At 41.8% G+C, this 24,648-nt stretch overlaps 2 protein-coding genes across 4 annotated transcripts in view; one reads left to right on the top strand and one right to left on the bottom strand.

Annotated features, from left to right (window-relative positions):
* The window catches only part of LOC106579988 (nuclear receptor subfamily 5 group A member 2), a 34,047-nt gene extending 18,951 nt beyond the window's left edge, over positions 1-15,096 (top strand). The window contains exon 7 of the mRNA XM_014160482.2: positions 12,460-15,096. Within this exon, the coding sequence (XP_014015957.1) occupies positions 12,460-12,713 (254 nt within the window). The 3' untranslated portion in view covers positions 12,714-15,096. The remainder of the gene's footprint in view (positions 1-12,459) is intronic.
* Positions 15,097-16,792: 1,696 nt separating this feature from the next.
* The window catches only part of LOC106579989 (adhesion G-protein coupled receptor D2), a 45,971-nt gene continuing 38,115 nt past the window's right edge, over positions 16,793-24,648 (bottom strand). For 2 of the 3 annotated variants that reach the window (XM_014160484.2, XM_014160485.2), the window contains exons 24-26: positions 21,087-21,148; positions 20,922-20,952; positions 16,794-18,992 (exon numbers count right to left, since the gene is read on the bottom strand). In XM_014160484.2, coding sequence (XP_014015959.1) covers positions 18,985-18,992; positions 20,922-20,952; positions 21,087-21,148 — 101 coding nt within the window. In that variant the 3' untranslated portion in view covers positions 16,794-18,984. Of the gene's footprint in view, positions 18,993-20,921; positions 20,953-21,086; positions 21,149-24,648 lie in introns of all 3 variants that reach the window. The other variant, XM_014160486.2, reaches the window with a different exon arrangement.

Here is a 24,648-nt window from a genome sequence, read left to right as displayed (position 1 = left end):
GAACATTTTAAGTTAAACGATCAGCCTCGTTGCTTTTAAAAAAAAAATATGCATGTGGTTGTATTAATTTAGGATCTATTGGATCCCACAACTGGCCCAGAGTATGTTTGAATATTTATTTATTGCACAGAAGGACAAGTTGGCCAACAGAATAGGTCAACTTTTGTACTATGGGGGATAGTAGATTGACATAGGCTAGTGCTTTTGCTGTTCGTCAGGCCTACTCTTGTTGGCTGACTAACAGTAGGCTAAATGTGGACAGTTCTAACATCTTCAATATGCGCCTCGGAATTCGATAAGAGGGACAGTTACGTCCCGAATGTGTCTGTCTTCATTCACTTGTAGCCTACTTCGCTAAAATGCCTGTGAGAAAGGACCCGATTACGTGACGGCATTGGCTACATCTGAGAGAGCAATGTGCGTGAGAAGGGGATTATGGGTGAGCCTTAGGGGGCCTGGCCCGCCGTACTGCACCTTCTTGCCCGTCCAAATACAATATTGAAATATACACTACCGTTCAAAAGTTTGGGGTCACTTAGAAATGTCCTTGTTTTTGAAAGAAAAGCACATTTTTGATCCATTAAAATAACATCAAATTGATCAGAAATACAGTGTAGACATTGTTAATGTTGTAAATGACTATTGTTGCTGGAAACTGCAGATTGTTTATGGAATATCTACATAGGTGTACAGAGGCCCATTAACAGAAACCACCACTCCTGTGTTCCAATGGCATGTTGTGTTAGCTAATCCAAGTTTATAATTTTAAAAGGCTAATTGATCATTAGAAAACCCTTTTATAATTATGTTAGCACAGCTGAAACATGTTGTCCTGGTTAAAGAAGCAATACAACTGGCCTTCTTTAGACTAGCTGAGTGTCTGGAGCATCAGCATTTGTGGGTTCAATTACAGGCTCAAAAATGGCCAGGAACAAAGAAGTTTCTCCTGAAACTCATCAGTCTATTCTTGTTCTGAGAAATGAAGGCTATGGCATGAGAGAAATTGCCAAGAAACTGAAGCTCTCGTACAATGCTGTGTACTACTCCCTTCACAGAACAGCGCAAACTGGCTCTAACCAGAATAGAAAGAGGAGTGGGAGGCCCCGGTGCACAATTGAGCAAGAGGACAAGTACATTAGAGTGTCTAGTATGAGAAACAGACACCTCACAAGTCCTCGAATGCCAAAGGTCTGCAAGGCTGTAATTTCTGTAAATTAAGGATTCTTTGACGAATGCAAAGTTTGAAGGACACAATTATTATTTCAATGAAAAATATTTATTTATAACCTTGTCAATGTCTTGACTATATTTCCTATTCCTCTTCCTAAACTTAATTTCATGTATGTTTTCATGGAAAACAAGGACATTTCTAAGTGACTTTTGAACGGTAGTGTATATCATTTATTTCACCGAGACGCGCACCGACAAAAAGGAGCATCAATCTCAGATAAAGCATCCGTGCGAGCAAAACAGCCACCCCCTGTTTTGGTAAGTGTATAGACCATGCATTTGATGCTGTCTGGATAAAAATAGTATTGCTGTAACGAGTGTCGTAATGATCAGACCAAAACGCAGCGGGAACGTGTATACTCATCTTCTTTTTAATGTGAAGAAGGAAAAACAAACAAATCACGTATACAAAACAAACGAACGACACTAACAGTCCTATCAGGTGCTCAGACACTAAACAGGAGACACCTACCCACAAATACCATAGAAAAAAACACCCCTCTTAAATAAGACCTTCAATTAGAAGCAACGAGGAGCAGCTGCTTCCAATTGAAGGTCAACCCCATTAACTAAACATAGACATAGAACGACGAGAACTAACAAACAAATAAACTAACAAGAACATAGCCCAAAAACCCCGGAACACTCTAAACAAACACCCCTCTAACATAATAACATAACCCAACAAACCCCGAACCACATAAAACAAACACCCCCTGCCACGTCCTGACCAAACTACAATAACAAATAACCCCTTCACTGGTCAGAACGGGACAATTGCATGCCATACTATTTCTGGCCAGAAAGCGTCAGATACATGTGCTACAGATAGCAAGACAGAGGGGCATGTAAAATATTTGAGTATAATTTAAAATGTTGAAACAAGTAGAAGGGGAGGGGTGTGTGGCGAAGATATGGCATGTCTCTCTCCAAAATACATGCACTCAGCTCTTCGTAATGCGTTTAGCTGTCTCCCGCCAATTCTTGCACATAATTGTTTCATTGTGTGAATTGTTACATATATTACATATGTCACCGGTAGGCCTAGTAAATGTACCGTTAATCACTGGAATTTGGGTACATTAATTTATGTTAATGAATGTATCAGTTACAGTAATTTACTGTTCTCATTCTCGCAGAGTTCACAACCTGCTGCACTTGTGAGAAACATTATCACAGTGCTGTGCCATTTATCACAGTGCTACAATCTAAAGAGAAAAGGTACCTTGAGTATCCTTTAGGGGTTCTTCAAATTGAAACTGTGGGGGAACCCCCATAAATTCTTCAAAGAACCCCTTTTAATGGATCCTCGAAGATCCCTTTGAACTACCCCCCCCCCACCTATTATTATTATTATTATTATTATTATTAATAATAATAATAATAATAATACGCATAACAATAACACAATATTTTAGTTCTCAGTGTTTATTATGATTTAAGTGGCAAAGCAGAGTAAAAAAGAAGCAGAGCCCCAAGTCCAGTTGGTATTTCCTCTGGCGTGTTGATGATAATGTATTGATGTTCTCTGTATCTATAGCCAGAATGATTTTGTAGTGCATGGTGATTGAACATGTTTCCTGTTATATTCATCAGAGGTGTAGGCAGGGTGAAGTCTGTGAATCCAAAAAAGAGTAATTATACAGTTGATTAACAAAACATGTACAGGACAGAATTCATACCTTGGTTTTTGTGGTTAATGTGAATGAAAAAAACTGTTTTGGTGATGGTTTTCATAAACATACCTTGTCCATAATGTAAAGGCCTATGGGATATTCATTGAAGAGGTAAAGGAGGAGGATGGTAAATGTGATCAGCATAACATACCAATACCAATTGACATACCTTTGTATGCCTCCTACTCTGTATACCTGCAGACACAGACACAAAAGTGAGCAGTTCAGTCATCTGCACCCAATGCAGCTAGCCCAACATTCATATAGCCAAGCATCACATGGAACACATCCACAGCCAAACTCATTCCATAATCCAGTCACAATATAAGTGTGCGACCTAACAGCTAGACTAGTTTACAATGTACCACATCTCTGGTGAGCACAAGAGACTAATGTAATGAAAATAAATGCGTGTCAGCTAAGCTAACAGCAACTAAAGTCTTTATGATGGCAGACATGTTTGTTTATATTTGACTTGGCGAAAACTCCCTAATCCCAGAATGCCATTCACTATAAGACGCAAATAAACAAAGTCAAAGATGGCTGCACTCATTGCCTGAAAAATCTGAATTTAGTTGAGCCACTGTTCAGCATATTACAAATCGTCAATGTACTTGTTACAGTGTACAGTATACAAGAACCGGAGCACATTACTTGACAAGTCGTTTACTGTTTTTGACAAATCACAAAGCAAATAAAATGTTTTCACCTCACAGATCATCACACCAAATACAAGCCTACTGCCTAGCCTAACCGTAGCGAGAACACTAAACAGAGATAAAAACATTTTAGGGGGGTTCATTTAATTTGTCGGGGTTTTTCAAGTCCATGGGGTGTAGAAATGGGAGAAGGTATCGTGGGGGGATATGATGCAGGAAATATTACTTTGATGGGGGATTTATATAAACACAAGTGAAGTTTATACGCTAAATAAAAATAAAACCCCTGGAAAGGGGGGTCTGAGATAGCAACCCTGAGGTACCAAAGTTACAATCTGATGCAGAGTTCAAAACAACTGGGAACTGGGAAATCTCAGACTTCCGACTTCAGTGCATTCAAGACAACTAGGAACTCAGAAAAAAACGAGCTCCGAACGGGGAAAAAAAATAAAACGCTTTTACCGGTCATCCAATTCAGAATTACAACTTGGGAACTCTTTCTACAGCTCCGACTTTCTGACCTGAAGATCATTGACGTCATGATTTTACCTAGTATTCACAGTTGTCTTGAAAGCACCATAAGTCAGTTGAGTGGTCTATCCCTTGTCATAACATCTTTGGTCTGACAGACGCTTACATGACAACCAGAATGCATTGTATGATGTCAACAAACATGGTGCCACACATAGCTGGCAAATAGCTTAGCATTAGCTCATCATAATCAGTACAACATTCAAAAAAGTATTTTACACACATCATATGTGTCCATTACAATCTATGCAAGAATCGTAATGCATGATTTGTCACCAGTACTTGAATACATGTTAATAAAACAGTAAATACATTATGATCCATACATACATATGGTGTGCTACAGCAGAAACGACTACACGATATACAGAAAATAAGCCACTTACTTTGATAGGATTGCATTAATGTCCAAAGTGAAGGCAATGTGGGCGCCAGCCAGAAAATGTACTCGGATAAAACGTTTTTGCAAGGCCTGTTCTGACTAGAGATGCACAATGTCTTCATACCTGATCTTGGGAAACACTAGGGAAGTGATTGGGCTCTTGTTGAAGAGAGAAGTTTGTCCGCTCAGTAAAGCCTCAAACATAAATGGTCCGCAACAGTGAAATGAGTTACTTTTTATGCGAATTAACGAGGAGGTGGAACACACCTCAATTCAAACTGTTGTTAGAAAAATAAACTTGTTAGAAAATCATTTGAAATTGACAAGTTAACCTCTCTGGGTCAGTGGGACGTTTGCGTCCCACCCTAGTCAACAGCCAGTGGAATCGCGTGGCGCGAAATACAAATACCTCAAAAATGCTATAACTTCAATTTCTCAAACATATGACTATTTTCCACAATTTTAAAGATAAGACTCTCGTTAATCTAACCACGTTGTCCGATTGGATTTCAAAAAGGCTTTACAGCAAAAGCAAAACATTAGATTATGTCAGGAGAGTACCCTGCCAAAAATAATCACACAGCCATTTTCAAAGCAAGCATATATGTCACAAAAACCAAAACCACAGCTAAATGCAGCACTAACCTTTGATGATCTTCATCAGATGACACTCCTAGGACATTATGTTATACAATACATGCATGTTTTGTTCAATAAAGTTCATATTTATATCAAAAACCAGCTTTTTACATTAGCATGTGATGTTCAGAACTAGCATACCCACCGAAAACATCCGGTGAATTTACTAAATTACTCATGATAAACGTTGACAAAATACATAACAATTATTTTAAGAATTATAGATACAGAACTCCTTTATGCAAACGCTATGTCAGATTTTAAAATAGCTTTTCGGCGAAAGCACATTTTGCAATATTCTGAGTACATAGCTCGGCCATCACAGGCTAGCTAATTTGACACCCACCAAGTTTGGGGCAACCTAAACTCAGAATTACTATTAGAAAAATTGGATTACCTTTGCTGTTCTTCGTCAGAATGCACTCCCAGGACTTCTACGTCAACAACAAATGTTGTTTTGGTTCCAAATAATCCATAGTTATATCCAAATACCTCCATTTTGTTGGTGCGTTCAGGTCACTATCCGAAGGGTAACGCGCGAGCGCATTTCGTGACAAAAAATGTCAAAATATTCCATTACCGTACTTAGAAGCATGTCAAACGCTGTTTAAAATCAATTTTTATGCTATTTTTCTCGTAAAATAGCGATAATATTCCAACTGGACAACGTTGTATTCATTCAAAGACTGAAAGAAAAAAATTGAGAAGTCTCGTGACCGCGCATCTCAGTCTCACTGTCCCCAGGCAGGCCACTTACAAACTCTGCTGCTGTACATTGCCCAGAGACAGGAGACACGTCATTCCGCTTTCTGAACGCTTTAGAGAGCCAATGGAAGCCTTAGAAAGTGTCACGTAACAGCACAGAGGCTGTATTTTCGATAGAGATGCAACAGAAGGACAACAAATTGTCAGACAGGGCACTTCCTGCATGGAATCTTCTCAGGTTTTGGCCTGCCATATGAGTTCTGTTATACTCACAGACATCATTCAAACAGTTTTAGAAACTTGTGTTTTCTATCCAAATCTACTAATTATATGCATATTCTCATTTCTGGGCAAGAGGAGTAACCATTTTAAATCGGGTACGTTTTTTATCCGGCTGTGAAAATACTGCCCCCTAGCCACAACAGGTTAAAACAGCCTATAAATAATTAGCAGGCAGCGTGCCTTGGTTTGAGGGCAGCACGGGTAACTGTCCTGTTATGTAACAATCACATTTTGGAACAGTGACAGCATACTGACATCACCTGCATGAAAACAAAATCAGGCAGGGGCGATGGTTAGAGATATTTGGAATTCGCGTGATAAAGCTAAATTGAGGAGATCTTTACATTTTTCAGTTAAGTGCCTGCACCTGTTGTCCTTTCAAATTCAAATCCAAATGTTTCAGTTGGGCAACTAATGAGGCTCCTCGATGAACCCCACCTCCTATGGGGTTCTTGGAAGAAGCTTTTGGGGACAATTCAGTTTCAAGAACCCAAAGGTTCTTTGAAGAACTTTGAGGATCTTAGGAGAACCCTTGTTGAACCCCTAATTTTTAGAGTGTTACATCATACGGGCCAGATTTCTGCCTGCTTGAACGTCAATAACTCAGATACACATGAAAACATGAAATTACCCAAGGAATCGATAGAATATCACTCATAGATGCACAAAAACAATATAACATCCAAAATGGGTGAACCTTTCCTTTAACTCATCACTCCCACCACTAATAAACTGAGCTTCTCCTTCATTTTTTCTTCACCTCACACAGTAAATCAACTAAGTCTGTTTTTTTAACATCCATTGAGAATGATACTAGTTCCTCACAGTATTTGAAAAATCTTTCCAACACTCTCTTGGCCTTGATAATTACAAACCCTCGATGTGAAAGATCAAAATATTGTGATCTGATGATCCCGTATCCAGTGGAAACGTCATAAAAAACTGCTGTCTGTCCCGAGCTCACTGGTGCTGTCACGATTGTCGTAAGGAGTGGACCAAAACGCAGCGGGAAAATGTATACTCATCCTCTTTTTTTTATTTGAAGAAGGAAAAACAAAATAAACACGTATACAAAAACAAACGACTCCAAACAGTCCCGTCAGGTGCAACAAACACTAAACCAGGAAATAACTACCCACAAACCCCATAGAACAAACACCCCTATAAATAGGACCTTCAATCAGAGGCAACAAGAAGCAGCTGCCTCCAATTGAAGGTCAACCCAATAAACACAACATAGAAATAGACCAACTAGAAATAACATAGAAATACACTAACATAGAACATAACCCAAACAACCCCGAAACACCCTAAACAAACACCCCCTGCCACGCCCTGACCAAACTACAATAACAAACAGCCCCTTTACTGGTGAGGACCTGACAGGTGCAGGAAAGTCTGAGGGCCCAAAATAGGCTAGTTGGTACAATGTTGCAAGTTTGCTAGTGACAGCTTTGGGCTAGACCCAGTTAATTGATTTGATACGTTGCACTTCACTAGCATAGCTAAAGTCAAGACAGATAGAAAGGGAGGCAGACAGGTGGAGTAGATAGATTAATGCGATTGAAGGAACGTGAACATTCATCAGGGTATTTTCTACTGTTTATTTGTCGGCTTAGGCCTATGTATTTGATGATGGAAGTTATAGGCCTACTGCTGCATTGACCTATAGGCTATCTCTGAGTTACATGCAGCCATTTTTTCCCCCTGCCATTAGATCACAGTGTTTCAATGTGCCAATATAGCAGAGGCTGGTGGTCTCGCATTAGTTACATTTTTGTAATTTTAATTCAGATTTTTATGATTAATTACGTGACAATGATTTTGAGAAATGATAACATTATTATTGAAATGAAACTGTTCCACAAAAAATAATCATAACTGGCATGCAGATCGGTAGAAATGGTAGGATAAATTGTAAACTTAAAAACCTACAGGCCACCGATGGTCTTTACTATAACACCCATAAAGAAAAAAAATAACGTGCCCCCCTATGGAAATATGCCTGCCCTGGCATACCCTGATGCCTGTCCTGAGGTTTTGAGGCAGTTTTAGCGTTTGCTTTTTTTTTTGCACATAAAAAAAACACCAGAATAATTTCGAAAAAACATGAAATAACAAAAATAATGACAGTTTTATATAATTTTATTTTCTATTTGTCTTTTCATAACAGCTTTTTAAATTAGATTATCACAGTGTAAGCACTGGCTACACTGCCTACCCTGACTGCACGACATACAGCTCATGTATAGCTCATTACAGCCAGTCCAAGAATGGAATAGATTTGTGATAGACCACATAACAGGACTTTTTTCTCATCCTTGACAATTATTATGGCCTTTCAAGTCCTGAATTTGATTAGGTTTGAAGTACTTCTACACACTTTTTTGCAATGTTGCTGTGGTTTGGGCAAATAACTTTTTCAAAAGCTTTGTTGGAAATAGGTTTTAGTTGACAAGATGGTTCGGATCTATTCAACCCACGCTGTCCCATTTATTTTGAAAGGCAGTAGTGACATTTTAAATGGAAATGTCACAGCCATTGATATATTTTTCCAGAAGGATCCGACTGTTGTCTGAACCAAGCCTTTATTCTCAGGTAAATTCACTTAATTAAATGCAGCGCCTTGTCAAAAGGCAACATTAACAAAGAAGACAACTCTACCCATTATTCCTTAATAGCACTCAATGGAACAATAATGGATGGGCCTATCATTGGATAGTCTGACTGACATTCATGCAGTGCCTTCTGCATATGTTGTGTGTATAGACAGCAGTTGCCCAGATTCCCTTAAGCGACTGGTATTTAGAGCCAGCGAGCTGGGAACAAAAGGCTTTAGAATAATAAGAGCACTCGTCACAGGCAGAAAATATTACCATCTCCGTTGAATGTTTCAATCTCTCGCTCTCTCTCCCTCGTCTTTCAATCAATGAGTCAGGTTTATCAGGCAATTTAGTTGCCCTTAAGCGTTTTGAAAAGATTATTCAAAATATTGAATTACTATATGAATACCTCTCCTGGCAAGACTCAGCTGATGCTGAATAGAAGTCCATTTGATGGTCTAGCTAACACACACACACACACACACACACACACACACACACACACACACACACACACACACACACACACACACACACACACACACACACACACACACACACACACACACACACACACACACACACACACACACACACACACACACACACACACACACACACTCACACAAACACAACCAACACTGCTGACCCACATCTCAACAAGATGCTGATGCTAAGACTTAACACTGGGATTTGAGGAACAGTTTCAAATAAATGTATCAATATTCTCCCATTTATGTGATCATCTAGAGCAGTGGTTCACAAACTTTTTATAATCCGGTACCCCTTCAAAACATTCAACCTCCAGCTGCGTACCCCCTCTAGCACCAGGGTCAGCGCACTCTCAAATGTTGTTTTCTTCCATCATTGTAAGCCTGCCACACACACACTATATGATGCATTTTTTAAACATAAGAATGAGTGTGAGTTTTTGTCACAACCCGGCTAGTGGGAAGTGACAAAGAGCTCTTATAGGACCAGGGCACAAATTATAATAATACTCAATAATTTTGCTCTTACATATAAAACCTCATTGAAAATTGTGAAAAACTCACCACAGGTTAATGAGAAGGGAGTGCTTGAAAGGATGCTCATAATGCTGCAATGTTGGGTTGTATTGGAGAGAGTCTCAGTCTTAAATCATTTTTCACACACAGTCTGTGCCTGTATTTAGTTTTCATGCTAGTGAGGGCTGAGAATCCACTCTCACATAGGTATGTGGTTGCAAAGGCAATCAGTGTCTTAACAGTGTGATTTGCCAAGGCAAGAAACTCTAAGCGCAGCCCTAATCAGAAATCTGGCAGTGGCTTCTGATTATACTGTAAATTCCGGACTATAAGCCGCAACTTTTTTCCCAGGCTTTGAACCTCGCGGCTTAAACAATGACGCGGCTAATATATGGATTTTTCCCGCTTTCAATTTTTTTTTCTCCAAAAAAACATTATGTGATGTGCTCAGTTTTTTGGCGGCATGAAGCTTTCATTAGACCACTGAAATTGCCGAACGGGTTACGGTCAAACTGTTTAGATTAAATCGAGCGCTCTCAAACTTCCCATCATTCTGATTACGGTAGTCATTTTGTCACCCTCATCATGGCAAAGACACGGAGAAATGCATTTGATGCAGCTTTCAAGTTGAAGGCGATTGATCTGGCTGTTGGAAAAGGAAATAGAGCTGCTGCACAGGAGCTTGGTCTTAATGAGTCGATGATAAGACGTTGGAAACAGCAGCGTGAGGAATTGACTCAGTGCAAAAAGACAACTAAAGCTTACTGCTGATTTTGTATTTTTTGTTACAAGCCGTGTTTCGTTAAAGCCAATTTATTTTTGTTACAAGCCTTGTTTCGTTAAAGCCTATTTATATTTGTTACAAGCCGTTTTTCGTTAAAGCCTGAGTAAAGTGAATTTGTTTCAATGTACCGGTAGGCACCTGCGGCTTATAGACATGTGCGGCTTATTTATGTTCAAAATAATATATATTTTTAAATTCAGTGGGTGCGGCTTATATTCAGGTGCGCTTAATAGTCCGGAAATTACGGTATTCAATTTTCACAAAACCGCTTGTTGCAATTTCGATGAGGCTCTCTTGTTCAGATATCGGTAAGTGGACTGGAGGCAGGGCATGAAAGGTATAATGAATCCAGTTGTTTGTGTAGTCCATTTTGGGAAAGTACCTGCGTAATTGCGCACCCAACTCACTCAGGTGCTTTGCTATATCACATTTGACATTGTCCGTAAGCTTGAGTTCATTTGCATACAAAAAAATCATACAATGATGGAAAGACCTGTGTGTTGTCCTTGTTAATGCAGACAGAAAAGAGCTCCAATTTCTTAATTATAGCCTCAATTTTGTCCCGCACATTGAATATAGTTGCGGAGAGTCCCTGTAATCCGAGATTCAGATCATTCAGGTGAGAAAAAACATCACCCAGAAAGGCCAGTTGTGTGAGAAACTCATCATCATGCAAGCGGTCAGACAAGTGAAAATGATGGTCAGTAAAGAAAACTTTAAGCTCGTCTCTCAAATAAAAAAAATGTGTCAATACTTTGCCCCTTGATAACCAGCGCACTTCTGTATGTTGTAAAAGCGTTACATGGTCGCTGCCCATATCATTGCATAATGCAGAAAATACACAGGAGTTCAGGAGCCTTGCTTTAACAAAGTTAAACATTTTCACTGTAGTGTCCAAAACATCTTTCAAGCTGTCAGGCATTCCCTTGGCAGCAAGAGCCTCTCGGTGGATGCTGCAGTGTACCCAAGTGGTGTCGGGAGCAATTGCTTGCACGCGCATTACCACTCCACTATGTCTCCCTGTCATGGCTTTTGCGCCATCAGTACAGATACCAACACATCTTGACCACCAAAGTCCATTTGATGTCACAAAGCTGTCCAGTACTTTAAAAATATCCTCTTATGTTGTCTTGGTTTCCAGTGGTTTGCAGAAGAGGATGTCTTCCTTAATTGACCCCCCATAAACGTAACGGACATATACCAGGAGCTGTGCCAGGCCTTCCACATCTGTTGACTCATCCAGCTGCAGCGCGTATAATTCACTGGGATGTATGCGAAGCAGTCATTGTTTCAAACCATCTCCTGCCATGTCACATCGTGAAACAGTGTTGTTTGATGAAGACATTGTCTGAATAGTTTTTTTGGACTTTTCCCCCAGCAGTGTCCCAGCCATATCCATGGCAGCAGGAAGAATGAAGTCCTCCACAATAGTATGGGGCTTGCCTGTCCTAGCCACTCGGTAGCTCACCATATAAGACGCTTATAGCCCCTTCTTATTAATGGTATCTGTTGCTTTTATACGTCTTACTACTCGAAAGTTGTCTTTATTCTCGCTCAAAAAACTCACGTGGCTTATTTTTCAAATTGTCATGTTTAATTTCTAAATGTCTGCGTAAGAGTGAAGGTTTCCCGCGAGAGAGTAACGGTTCATGTGATTGCATGTTAATTATTTGACTAGGCTACCTGTATTTGACATTTCGCTGAACACTAGATGGTTTAATTTTATTTTTGGCAGTGAAACGAGGCTACTCAGGTGAGAAAAAAACCTCACCCAAATGTATAGCCTCATTGGAAAATATAAATGTACTGTTTGAAAACGTGAAAAAAAAAAAATATATTTTAAATGTGAATCACATTTTTTTGGCGTACCCCCGATGGTATTGCACGTACCCCAGTTTGGGAATACCTGATCTAAAGAGTAATTGAACCCCCTTAATGCTCTTTCCTATGTCCCTGTCCAGATGTAAAGCTGTTGGAGAATCAAGCATTTGTGGAGAGTGTTCAGGAGCAGGTGAATGGGGCTCTGCTGGAATACACTCTGTGCACCTACCCCCTATACCTGGACAAGTTCAGCCAGCTGGTGATGCGTCTGCCAGAGCTGCGAGCCCTCAGCACACAGGCAGAGGACTACCTGTGCTACAAACACCTGAGTGGGGAGGTGCCCTGCAACAACCTGCTCATCGAGATGCTGCTTGCCAAGAGGGCCTCTGTATGAGCACCACGCTACCATCACTATACACCAACAGACTGTCTGTGGGACTGACGGTGTGGAAGCCAGACAGGGTTTACGATTACAGCCCAGAGAGAATGATGTGTGTGTTTCTGTGTGTGCGTGTGCATGCGTGCGTGCGTGAGCAGCCCCTCTGTCCCAGGTGTGTGTAAACAGAATATGGACTTGTGTTTTTGGGAGTTCTTTAAATGTACATAGATAACATTTACAAAGGAAGCTTTGTTATGATACTGTACGTAAATGTAACTTTCACCTTTTGTTGAATTCAGCAGAGTGAGGTGTTATATCAGAGCTAGTGGAGATATTTCAGATTCTTCAGATGAAAGAGGCACTAGAACACCCGTCATTCAGAATTGTCCTAGCCTTTCAAATATAGTGTAAACACTACATTTATTTGAGCACTTGTTCCTTTGTAAATTGTCACTTTACCACAAAAAATAGTTCTGTGAAAAATAAGTTATGTTCAATATATATTTTTTTTCTATTAGATATTGATATTCTAATATATTAACTACACGTGTTTACAAGAATCACATAAGCACACTCATATTCAGTTTAACTCTAGAGTCGATGTCTTTGCCCCTGCGGAAATCAAATTAGCATAATACAACAATCGACATAAATACCTGTCAGTTTAAGCTAGAGATATATTTTTTGTTGTTTCATTGGATGCGTCTCAATCCATCGCATCCCCCGATGTCGCACTGCTGCATCTGCGGTGGAAGGTGACAGAGCTAGAGCGATGTTTGTCAGACCATGAGACATCCCGAAAATCAGTCTTCTCACAAAATCACCATTATGGAAAGATGAGACTCTCACAAACACAAACATGTCGGTTGGTCTGCTCTAGGACACCCACAGGCCTCACAAGACATGTCTGAAGGTCCCCCGGTACCAGTTGAAAAAATGTATGGAATATATGGAGACTGTTTAGTGCCAAAAATAAGGGGTTAAATACATGTAAAATTTTTTATAATAATTCCTGATCTTTCTTATATCTCTCAGATGTAGGACAGACACTTCAGAACACTTTTTTTTTGTGGGGGACTATCTGTTGTTCCATGTAGTAAATCTATTACTCAATGCTTTTAAGGCCAAAAATAGCAGTAAGGCCAAAAATATTTTGTTCATCAAATAATTGTTAAATATTTTTGTTGTGGATAATTCAAGGGGTCTTAAACTTCAAAATCAAATAGCTAAATTATCCTTGGTATGACCTTCTTAAAACAATTCCATATAACTTAGTAGAACACCCCGGGTGGGTTAAAGACAGTCTGTTACTCCAATGAGATATTTGCTTAAAGTGATAGAAAGAGAGAGAGAAACAGTGAAGATGGAAAATGTGGCACTGATGTGTGGGACAGAATGAAAGGAAGCCATCTTTGTCTGCAGCAATTTCTTATTAACAAATGACTGGAGGAGAGGCCCCAGAAAGAGAAGCCCACATGTGAGGACAGAAAAAGGAACAACAAAGAAAGAAATCTCTTATTAAGTAGACATGTTAAACATGAAGCTTTACGGTGTAAATCCTCTTCTTACCAAAGAGCTGTCTACCCTGGCAACAGAGCCAGGTCAAGGATAGGGGGTCGTGCACTGTGGATGTTCTCCAGTCCTTTTGTAGTCACAGAATGAATGAAAACATGCAATTGGCGATGTATGCAATGTTTGCTTTCCAAGGTAAACGTGAAGGAGATATAGGGAAATCCAATTGTATTGAAGTGTAAAGAGAATATAGACCAATCGTACTTGAGAAATGGCAGTTGAAGTGCAAAACAACAAGTATCAGAATTGCAAGGAATGAGGAACAACATCAACAACAACATGTAACACGCACATATCTGTAATTTCAGCACATAGTGAAGCAACATGTTTGAATTGGTCCCTCATAAAGACATGGCAGGGTTGGCTCTTTTAACTTCTTCTAGACAATCATAACACTTGCCTTAAGATAACCCTGGCCTGTCTGTGAATATATGGACCATGGTTTAGTAACTGATATGAATGTCATTTGTACCTCTCCGCTGTAGTACATTTGAATTGGGAAACATGAGAAGATTAACACAGTGAGCTATACCAAGCTCAGATCTTTCAACAAACAGACGTCTCTGTTTTTAATTGGTTCTCTTGATGTTGCTTTTGCTTCTATTGTGTTTCACCATATTCTGTGAGGTCCCAGTCTTAGTTGTTTTTGGTGATGAGATCTGTTTATAGTCCTCATTCTCAAACTGTCTGTGCTGGTCCACTTTGTTTCCTCTCTCAGCAATTTGAATGCTTTTCAAACAGAAACAATCAAAATGTTTTTTTTTTTCTTGAAATATATTTTAATGTAATAGCATCAAACCAATAAATGCAATTAAGTAAAGCTCTACTTATGTGTTGTCCATTTCCATTGAACCATCCCGCTATTGTTCAATGACATTGGGGTCATATATACCTAATACATTCTTTTAAAATACTCGGGAGGCTATCCAGGATAGTGGTAGCAATTTATGAGTCATGACAACGTAATTCTTAGTAACGTGAAAGTCTGTGGTTTTTGGCAGATAAGCCAGTGCTACTTCACAAATACATGTGTAAATGTACATTTCAGCCAATGACTACAAAGGGCACAAAGATTGGAGGCCATTAAAACAGTAATTAAACAATACATTTGAGGAACAAAGTATAAGGGCTTTGGAAAACCTAGCGTTTTCATACAAATCTTACAGTGTATTGTCACAAAACAGATTAACTAGCATGCTAATACTGTTGCACTCGCTAAGTATAGGGGTCTTAGGTCTAGTCAACTGGTCTCTAACCTAATTTAAGATGTGTATATATGTGAGAAATCAGTGTATGAGGACAGTGTTGTACAGGGAGGGAAAAAAGTATTTGATCCCCTGCTAATTTTGTACGTTTGCCCACTGACAAAGCAATGATCAGTCTATAATTTTAATGGTAGGTTAATTTGAACAGTGAGAGACAGAATAACAAACAAAAAAAATCCAGAAAAATGCATGTCAAAAATGTTAGCAATTGATTTGCATTTTAATGAGGGAAATAAGTATTTGACCCCTCTGCAAAACATGACTTTGTACTTGGTGGCAAAACCCTTGTTGGCAATCACAGAGGTCAGACGTTTCTGGTAGTTGGCCACCAGGTTTGCACACATCTCAGGATGGATTTTGTCCCACTCCTCTTTGCAGATCTTCTCCAAGTCATTAAGGTTTCGAGGCTGACGTTTGGCAACTCGAACCTTCAGCTCCCTCCACAGATTTTCTATGGGATTAAGGTCTGGAGACTGGCTAGGCCACTCCATGACCTTAATGTGCTTCTTCTTGAGCCACTTCTTTGTTGCCTTGGCCATGTGTTTTGGGTCATTGTCATGCTGGAATACCCATCCATGACCCATTTTCAATGCCCTGGCTGAGGGAAGGAGGTTCTCACCCAAGATTTGACGGTACATGGCCCCGTCCATCGTCCCTTTGATGCGGTGAAGTTGTCCTGTCCCCTTAGCAGAAAAACACCCCCAAAGCATAATGTTTCCACCTCCATGTTTGACGGTGGGGATGGTGTTCTTGGGGTCATAGGCATCATTCCTCCTCCTCCAAACACGGCGAGTTGAGTTGATGCCAAAGAGCTCCATTTTGGTCTCATCTGACCACAACACCTTCACCCAGGTGTCCTCTGAATCATTCAGATGTTCATTGGCAAACTTCAGACGGGCATGTATATGTGCTTTCTTGAGCAGGGGGACCTCGTGGGCGCTGCAGGATTTCAGTCCTTCACTGCGTAGTGTGTTACCAATTGTTTCCTTGGTGACTATGGTCCCAGCTGCATTGAGATCATTGACAAGATCCTCCCGTGTAGTTCTGGGCTAATTCCTCACCATTCTCATGATCATTGCAACTCCACGAGGTGAGATCTTGCATGGAGCCCCAAACCGAGGGAGATTGACAGTTCTTTTGTGTTTCTTCCATTTGCGAATAATCGCACCAACTGTTGTCACCTTCTCACCAAGCTGCTTGGCGATGGTCTTGTAGCCAATTCCAGCCTTGTGTAGGTCTACAATCTTGTCCCTGACATCCTTGGAGAGCTCTTTGGTCTTGGCCATGGTGGAGAGTTTGGAATCTGATTGATTGATTGCTTCTGTGGACAGGTGTCTATTATACAGGTAACAAACTGAGATTAGGAGCACTCCCTTAAAAAGTGTGCTCCTAATCTCAGCTCGTTACCTGTATAAAAGACACCTGGGAGCCAGAAATGTTTCTGATTGAGAGGGGGTCAAATACTTATTTGTCACAATATTCTCCTTCGTCTGAAGATATCTCGAAATCACTGTCAGAAAATGTGGACGAATACGCAGCGGATTGCGTGCTCAACATCATTTTTATTAACTATGATGTACACGGAAAACAATAAACACGAAATGACAGAGTGACAGTTTCACAGGCTATACAAATACTTACAGCAGTGCCAAATAAAACAACCCACAACCCCAAGAGAAAAACACAAGTCCTAATATATGACTCCCAATCAGGAACAACGATATCCAGCTGTTCCTGATCGGGAGTCACAAGACTAACACAGAAACAGAACAACTAGAAACTACATTCAACACACCACTTCTGCTACGTCCTGACCAAATACTAAACAACTACTCCCTCTGCTGGTCAGGACGTGACATTATTTCCCTCATTAAAATGCAAATCAATTGATAACATTTTTGACATGTGTTTTCCTGGATTTTTTTGGGGTTATTCTGTCTCTCACTGTTCAAATAAACCTACCATTAAAATTATAGACTGGTCATTTCTTTGTCAGTGGGCAAACGTACAAAATCAGCAGGGGATCAAATACTTTTTTCCCTCACTGTATGTACATGTACCCAGGAGACAGCAACCTTAGATCCAGGGCCAGCTCTTCCTTGCCTTTTTGATTGTTCAAAGGGGTGATGAAAATAAATATATACAAAAAGGAAAAAATATGACCAAACAAAATATTTTAAACATAGCCAAGGGTGCACATGGCTACCAAGAAAAACCAGCAGCCTCACGGCTCTGCAAGCTGGCTTACTCTTGTTTCCAATCAACACTTAACAAGGATCCACAAGACTTTCTGGCAGAGCAAATGAGCCAAGGAGCTGCTGCCCCCTGGGCATGAGGTGTGGAAGTGATTGGTAGTGTGCTTGTCTGTCCTAACACTAACCCCCCTCCATATCATAACATTATAAAATTACATCAAACGAGAAAGTACAGTATATTTGCCCCAGCATATTCTTGTATTGGGATAAAACCACTCTCCCTGTGGGATTTAAATCGTTTCATGCAACCATTTGAGCTGTAGTGAATAATGTGTCTCAGTTCAGAGCGCACCTTCCTGTAGTGGAGATAGGGAGAGGCCAGGATTTCTGCTGCTTGTTGTAAGGTAGGGGAGGCCAGGGGAGGGAGGAAAGACTTGGGGAGACAGCCAAGCTGCAGCTAGCACAGCCTCAAATACACATAGTGGTTGTCTGGTGATACAGTAGGTGATACAACAGGTGATAGGCTTCATAATGTTTCTTTATGAGCTGCCCAGTCAGTCCACAGTAAGTTCTATCTCTACTATCTAATACTGTTGATCTATGAGATGATCTGTCATCCTACTATCCACGTTCTCACACTGACAACACAATCTTGTTGTCTGGTCATATGATTTCTTACAGTAGTAAAACCCTTTAATCCTAGATTCAAAGGTTTATATCCAGTTTACAGTAATAACTACTTTCTAGTTATGTCTGTAAAAACAAAAAGTACACACACACACACGCACGCACGCACGCACACACACACACACGCACACGCACACGCACACGCACACAGACACACACACATATTATTGTAAAAAAGCCTGAAGGTGATCAGCCACTCTCCAACAGAAAATTAAACTGAAATCTACATGCACACGACAAACGTTGTGTTGCCTCTGTAAAAAAGCCTTTTCATAAACAGCAGAAGATTTCTGACCCTGGGGCACTGTAGAGGAGGAGCTGTCCTCCTAAAATACGCTTCCTGCATCACACACTCTGTGTGTGTGTGTGTGTGCTTGCGAGTACATATTTGAGTCTTTAATTCTGTATGTAGGGGGGTGTGTGTGTGTGTCTATTTACACTATCTACTACTATATGTGTATGAGAGTAGATGCATCTATTGTGTGTATCTGTTTGTGATATTCACTGTGCAATTCTTATTTCTTCCCACCAGTTTATATGATACATGTGCCTTGGTGTCCAATTCCATCAGCAGCCTGTAGTAACAGAAAAGTAACAAAACATGTATTATTCTATCATCATATTATTTATGTCTAATATAATACATGTTCCTTTCTTAGTAAAAAGGAAACTACACAGAACGTCTATAAATGGTTGAATCCTTACAGACTAGACCTCACAAAACCTTCAGTATTGTCCCAACACAGAACCTCTTGGGTAGATTGAATGTGTCTGTCTGTGTGCGAGTGCGTGAGTGCGTGTGTGTGTGTGTGTGTGTGTGTGTGTGTGTGTGTGTGTGTGTGTGTGTGTGTGTGTGAGTGCGTGTGTGTGTGTGTGTGCGTGCGTGCGTGTGTGTGTGCGTGTGAAACAGTCCCTCTGTGGGAGCAGGTGTTTGAGTGGATGATTGGCAGTAGTCTGATTGTCTAACTAATGAGGAAAATGAGGTTTCCTAATGTTCTGACAAACAAAAGGAACAGAGAAAAAAATATTCAACCTTTCTGATGATTAGACACATGGTGAAGTGACCTGGCCCACTTCAACGAGCCAAAGAGAGCTGCCCATATGTTTACATAACTCACACCTGATGTTATTACATGTAGTGAAAGTAATAGTCCAGTCAAAAATACTTTCAATCTGAAGAAAAGATACTAACTGAAGGGGATTCAATTACGACAGAATTGTCAGCAATGTAGCCTGGTTCCTTACTCTATGTGTGTCAGCCACATTATCTTTAATAAACCAAGATAAATAACCCTAGAGTCAATTGACGCACCGGTGAGTCAATCTAAGTAACATCCCTATCTGTTTTTTTGTTGCATTGGCTGCGTCTCAATCCACCGCATCCGCCGATGTCGTACTTCTGCATTTGCAGTGAAGGGTGGCAGAGCTAGAGCGGTGTTTCTCATCTGGTTACCGGTACTGGTTTAAAAAAATGAATGGAAGTATGACAATTGTTTTGTGCCTCCCCCCAAAAAAGGGTTAAATATGAGTAAAAAAAAACTACTAATATTTCCTGACCTATAGGAGATATAGGACAAACACATCAAAACCTTGTTTGTTATGATACATCTTTTTTCCATTTATGAATGTGTTATTCATTGCGTTTCTCCGGGCTATAGTATTAAAGGCGAAATTCAATATTTTATCAAATCATTTTTTATATATATTTTTTTGATACCTAAAGGGGTCTTAAAATTCTAAATCAAATAGCTAAATGATCCATAGTATGACCATCTTAAAACAATTCCATATGTCAGCTTAGAACCCCTCATCCCCCCTCCCCCCAACAGTTTACATGCTGACCAGACCGCGCATGTTGATTTTGTCCACCTACACCAGACACGATCAGGACTCACAGGTTGAAATATCAAAACTAACTCTGAACCAACTATATTAATTTGGGGACAGGTTGAAATGTATTAAACATTTATGGCAATTTAGCTAGCTAGCTTGCTGTTGCTTGTTGATTTGTCCTGCAATATAAACATCGGGTTGTTATTTTACCTGAAATGCACAAGGTTCACTACTTCAACAGTTAATCCACAGATAAAAGGTTAAACTGATTTCGTTTCTAGTAATCTCTCCTCCTTCAGGTTTCTTCTTCTTTGGACTTTATATAGTGGTTGGCAACCAACGTTAAGGTGCATTACCACTACCAACTGGATTGGAGTGTTCATCAGTTCATTTTTCAATCACCCACGTGGGTATATGCTTCTAAAAACCAATGATGAGATGAGAGAGGCGGGACTTGCAGCGGATCAAGCGTCACAAATAGAACCAAGTTCTATTTTAACGCCTGGCTACGTGACGCTCGTTGACGCACGCGAGCAGTGTGGGTGAAATGACTGAATAACATGTACTGTATGTGTACATTTATTTTGCAACGCACACGTGACGCGAGCGGAGTGGTCAGCATGTTCGATTTTTAAGAATTTTGAAGTCAGATTCACTGTCAAGGAAATTACCTGAGGGCTTGAAAGCAGTCAGTTGAACCACCTGGTAAAGTAAAACAGACATGTTGATGTGTTGGAGATGGAGCAGAATTCTCAAATACACAATGAACCGTTTAGGAGTGATTATAGGCCTAATAAGTGGATATGGTCTCTTTAGATGCATAATACCAAACATACCTGGTTTCCTGATGATGGTTTCAAGGAGAAGCTCACAAAACTACTTTCTTTTCCATAACTCTCTGAAAGACAAAAAGGCATAATCTCACCAGTTATTCTCCTGGTATTAATGGAATTCATGTCAGGTGGTGTAGAACACCTGAGTGTAATATCCAGACTGCATGACTCTACTAACCGCCTTGCACCAGAACCCACCACTACCCAATCCTTACCCACCAGAACCCACCACTACCCAATCCTTACCCACCACAACGCACCACTACCCAATCCTTACCCACCACAACCCACCACTACCCAATCCTAACCCACCACAACCCACCACTACCCAATCCTAACCCAATCCTAACACACCACAACCCACCACTACCCAATCCTAACCCAACCCACCACTACCCAATCCTAACCCACCACAACCCACCACTACCCAATCCTAACCCAATCCTAACCCATCCCCAGCTTACAATTGGCTCATTCATCCCCCTCCTCTCCCCTGTATCTATTCCCCAGGTCGTTGCTGTAAATGAGAATGTGTTCTCAGTCAACTTACCTGGTAAAATAACGGTAAAATAAATAAAAAATAAAAAATAACCCAACCCACCACTACCCAATCCTAACACACCACTACCCACCACCACCCAATCCTAACACACCACAACCCACCACTACCCAATCCTAACCCACCACAACCCACCACTACCCAATCCTAACACACCTCAACCCACCACTACCCAATCCTAACACACCACTACCCACCACCACCCAATCCTAACACACCACAACCCACCACTACCCAATCCTAACACACCACTACCCACTACCACCCAATCCTAACACACCTCAACCCACCACTACCCAATCCTAACACACCACAACCCACCACTACCCAATCCTAACACACCACAACCCACCACTACCCAATCCTAACCCACCACAACCCACCACTACCCAATCCTAACCCACCACAACCCACCACTACCCAATCCTAACCCACCACAACCCACCACTACCCAATCCTTACCCACCACAACCCACCACTACCCAATCCTAACACACCACAACCCACCACTACCCAATCCTAACACACCACTACCCACCACTACCCAATCCTAACACACCACAACCCACCACTACCCAATCCTAACCCACCACAACCCACCACTACCCAATCCTAACCCACCACAACCCACCACTACCCAATCCTAACCCACCACAACCCACCACTACCCAATCCTTACCCACCACAACCCACCACTACCCAATCCTAACACACCACAACCCACCACTACCCAATCCTAACCCACCACAACCCACCACTACCCAATCCTAACCCACCACAACCCACCACTACCCAATCCTAACCCACCACAACCCACCACTACCCAATCCTAACCCACCACAACCCACCACTACCCAATCCTTACCCACCACAACTCACCACTACCCAATCCTAACACACCACAACCCACCACTACCCAATCCTAACCCACCACAACCCACCACTACCCAATCCTAACCCACCACAACCCACCACTACCCAATCCTAACCCACCACAACCCACCAATACCCAATCCTAACCCACCACAACCCACCACTACCCAATCCTTACCCACCACAACTCACCACTACCCAATCCTAACACACCACAACCCACCACTACCCAATCCTAACCCACCACAACCCACCACTACCCAATCCTTACCCACCACAACCCACCAATACCCAATCCTAACACAACCCACCACTGCCCAATCCTAACACACCACTACCCACCACCACCCAATCCTAACACACCACAACCCACCACTACCCAATCCTAACCCACCACAACCCACCACTACCCAATCCTAACACACCTCAACCCACCACTACCCAATCCTAACACACCACTACCCACCACCACCCAATCCTAACACACCACAACCCACCACTACCCAATCCTAACACACCACTACCCACCACCACCCAATCCTAACACACCTCAACCCACCACTACCCAATCCTAACACACCACAACCCACCACTACCCAATCCTAACACACCACAACCCACCACTACCCAATCCTAACCCACCACAACCCACCACTACCCAATCCTAACCCACCACAACCCACCACTACCCAATCCTAACCCACCACAACCCACCACTACCCAATCCTTACCCACCACAACCCACCACTACCCAATCCTAACACACCACTACCCCCCACTACCCAATCCTAACACACCACAACCCACCACTACCCAATCCTAACACACCACAACCCACCACTACCCAATCCTAACCCACCACAACCCACCACTACCCAATCCTAACCCACCACAACACACCACTACCCAATCCTAACCCACCACAACCCACCACTACCCAATCCTTACCCACCACAACCCACCACTACCCAATCCTAACACACCACAACCCACCACTACCCAATCCTAACCCACCACAACCCACCACTACCCAATCCTAACCCACCACAACCCACCACTACCCAATCCTAACACACCACTACCCACCACTACCCAATCCTAACACACCACAACCCACCACTACCCAATCCTAACACACCACAACCCACCACTACCCAATCCTAACCCAACCCACCACTACCCAATCCTAACACACCACTACCCACCACCACCCAATCCTAAAACACCACAACCCACCACTACCCAATCCTAACACACCACAACCAACCACTACCCAATCCTAACCCACCACAACCCACCACTACCCAACTCTAACCCACCACAACCCACCACTACCCAATCCTAACACACCACAACCCACCACTACCCAATCCTAACCCACCACAACCCACCACTACCCAATCCTTACCCACCACAACCCACCACTACCCAATCCTAACCCAACCCACCACTACCCAATCCTAACACACCACTACCCACCACTACCCAATCCTAACACACCACAACCCGCCACTACCCAATCCTAACCCAACCCACCACTACCAAATCCTAACCCACCACAACCCACCACTACCCAATCCTAACCCACCACAACACACCACTACCCAATCCTAACCCACCACAACCCACCACTACCCAATCCTTACCCACCACAACCCACCACTACCCAATCCTAACACACCACAACCCACCACTACCCAATCCTAACCCACCACAACCCACCACTACCCAATCCTAACCCACCACAACCCACCACTACCCAATCCTAACCCACCACAACCCACCACTACCCAATCCTTACCCACCACAACTCACCACTACCCAATCCTAACACACCACAACCCACCACTACCCAATCCTAACCCACCACAACCCACCACTACCCAATCCTTACCCACCACAACCCACCACTACCCAATCCTAACCCAACCCACCACTACCCAATCCTAACACACCACTACCCACCACTACCCAATCCTAACACACCACAACCCACCACTACCCAATCCTAACACACCACAACCCACCACTACCCAATCCTAACCCAACCCACCACTACCCAATCCTAACACACCACTACCCACCACCACCCAATCCTAACACACCACAACCCACCACTACCCAATCCTAACA

Source organism: Salmo salar, chromosome ssa20 (assembly GCF_905237065.1).
Source record: "Salmo salar chromosome ssa20, Ssal_v3.1, whole genome shotgun sequence".
Taxonomy (NCBI): Eukaryota; Metazoa; Chordata; class Actinopteri; order Salmoniformes; family Salmonidae; genus Salmo; species Salmo salar.
Note: the sequence above shows the minus strand (reverse complement) of the source record. Positions and strands in the feature narration are given on the sequence as shown.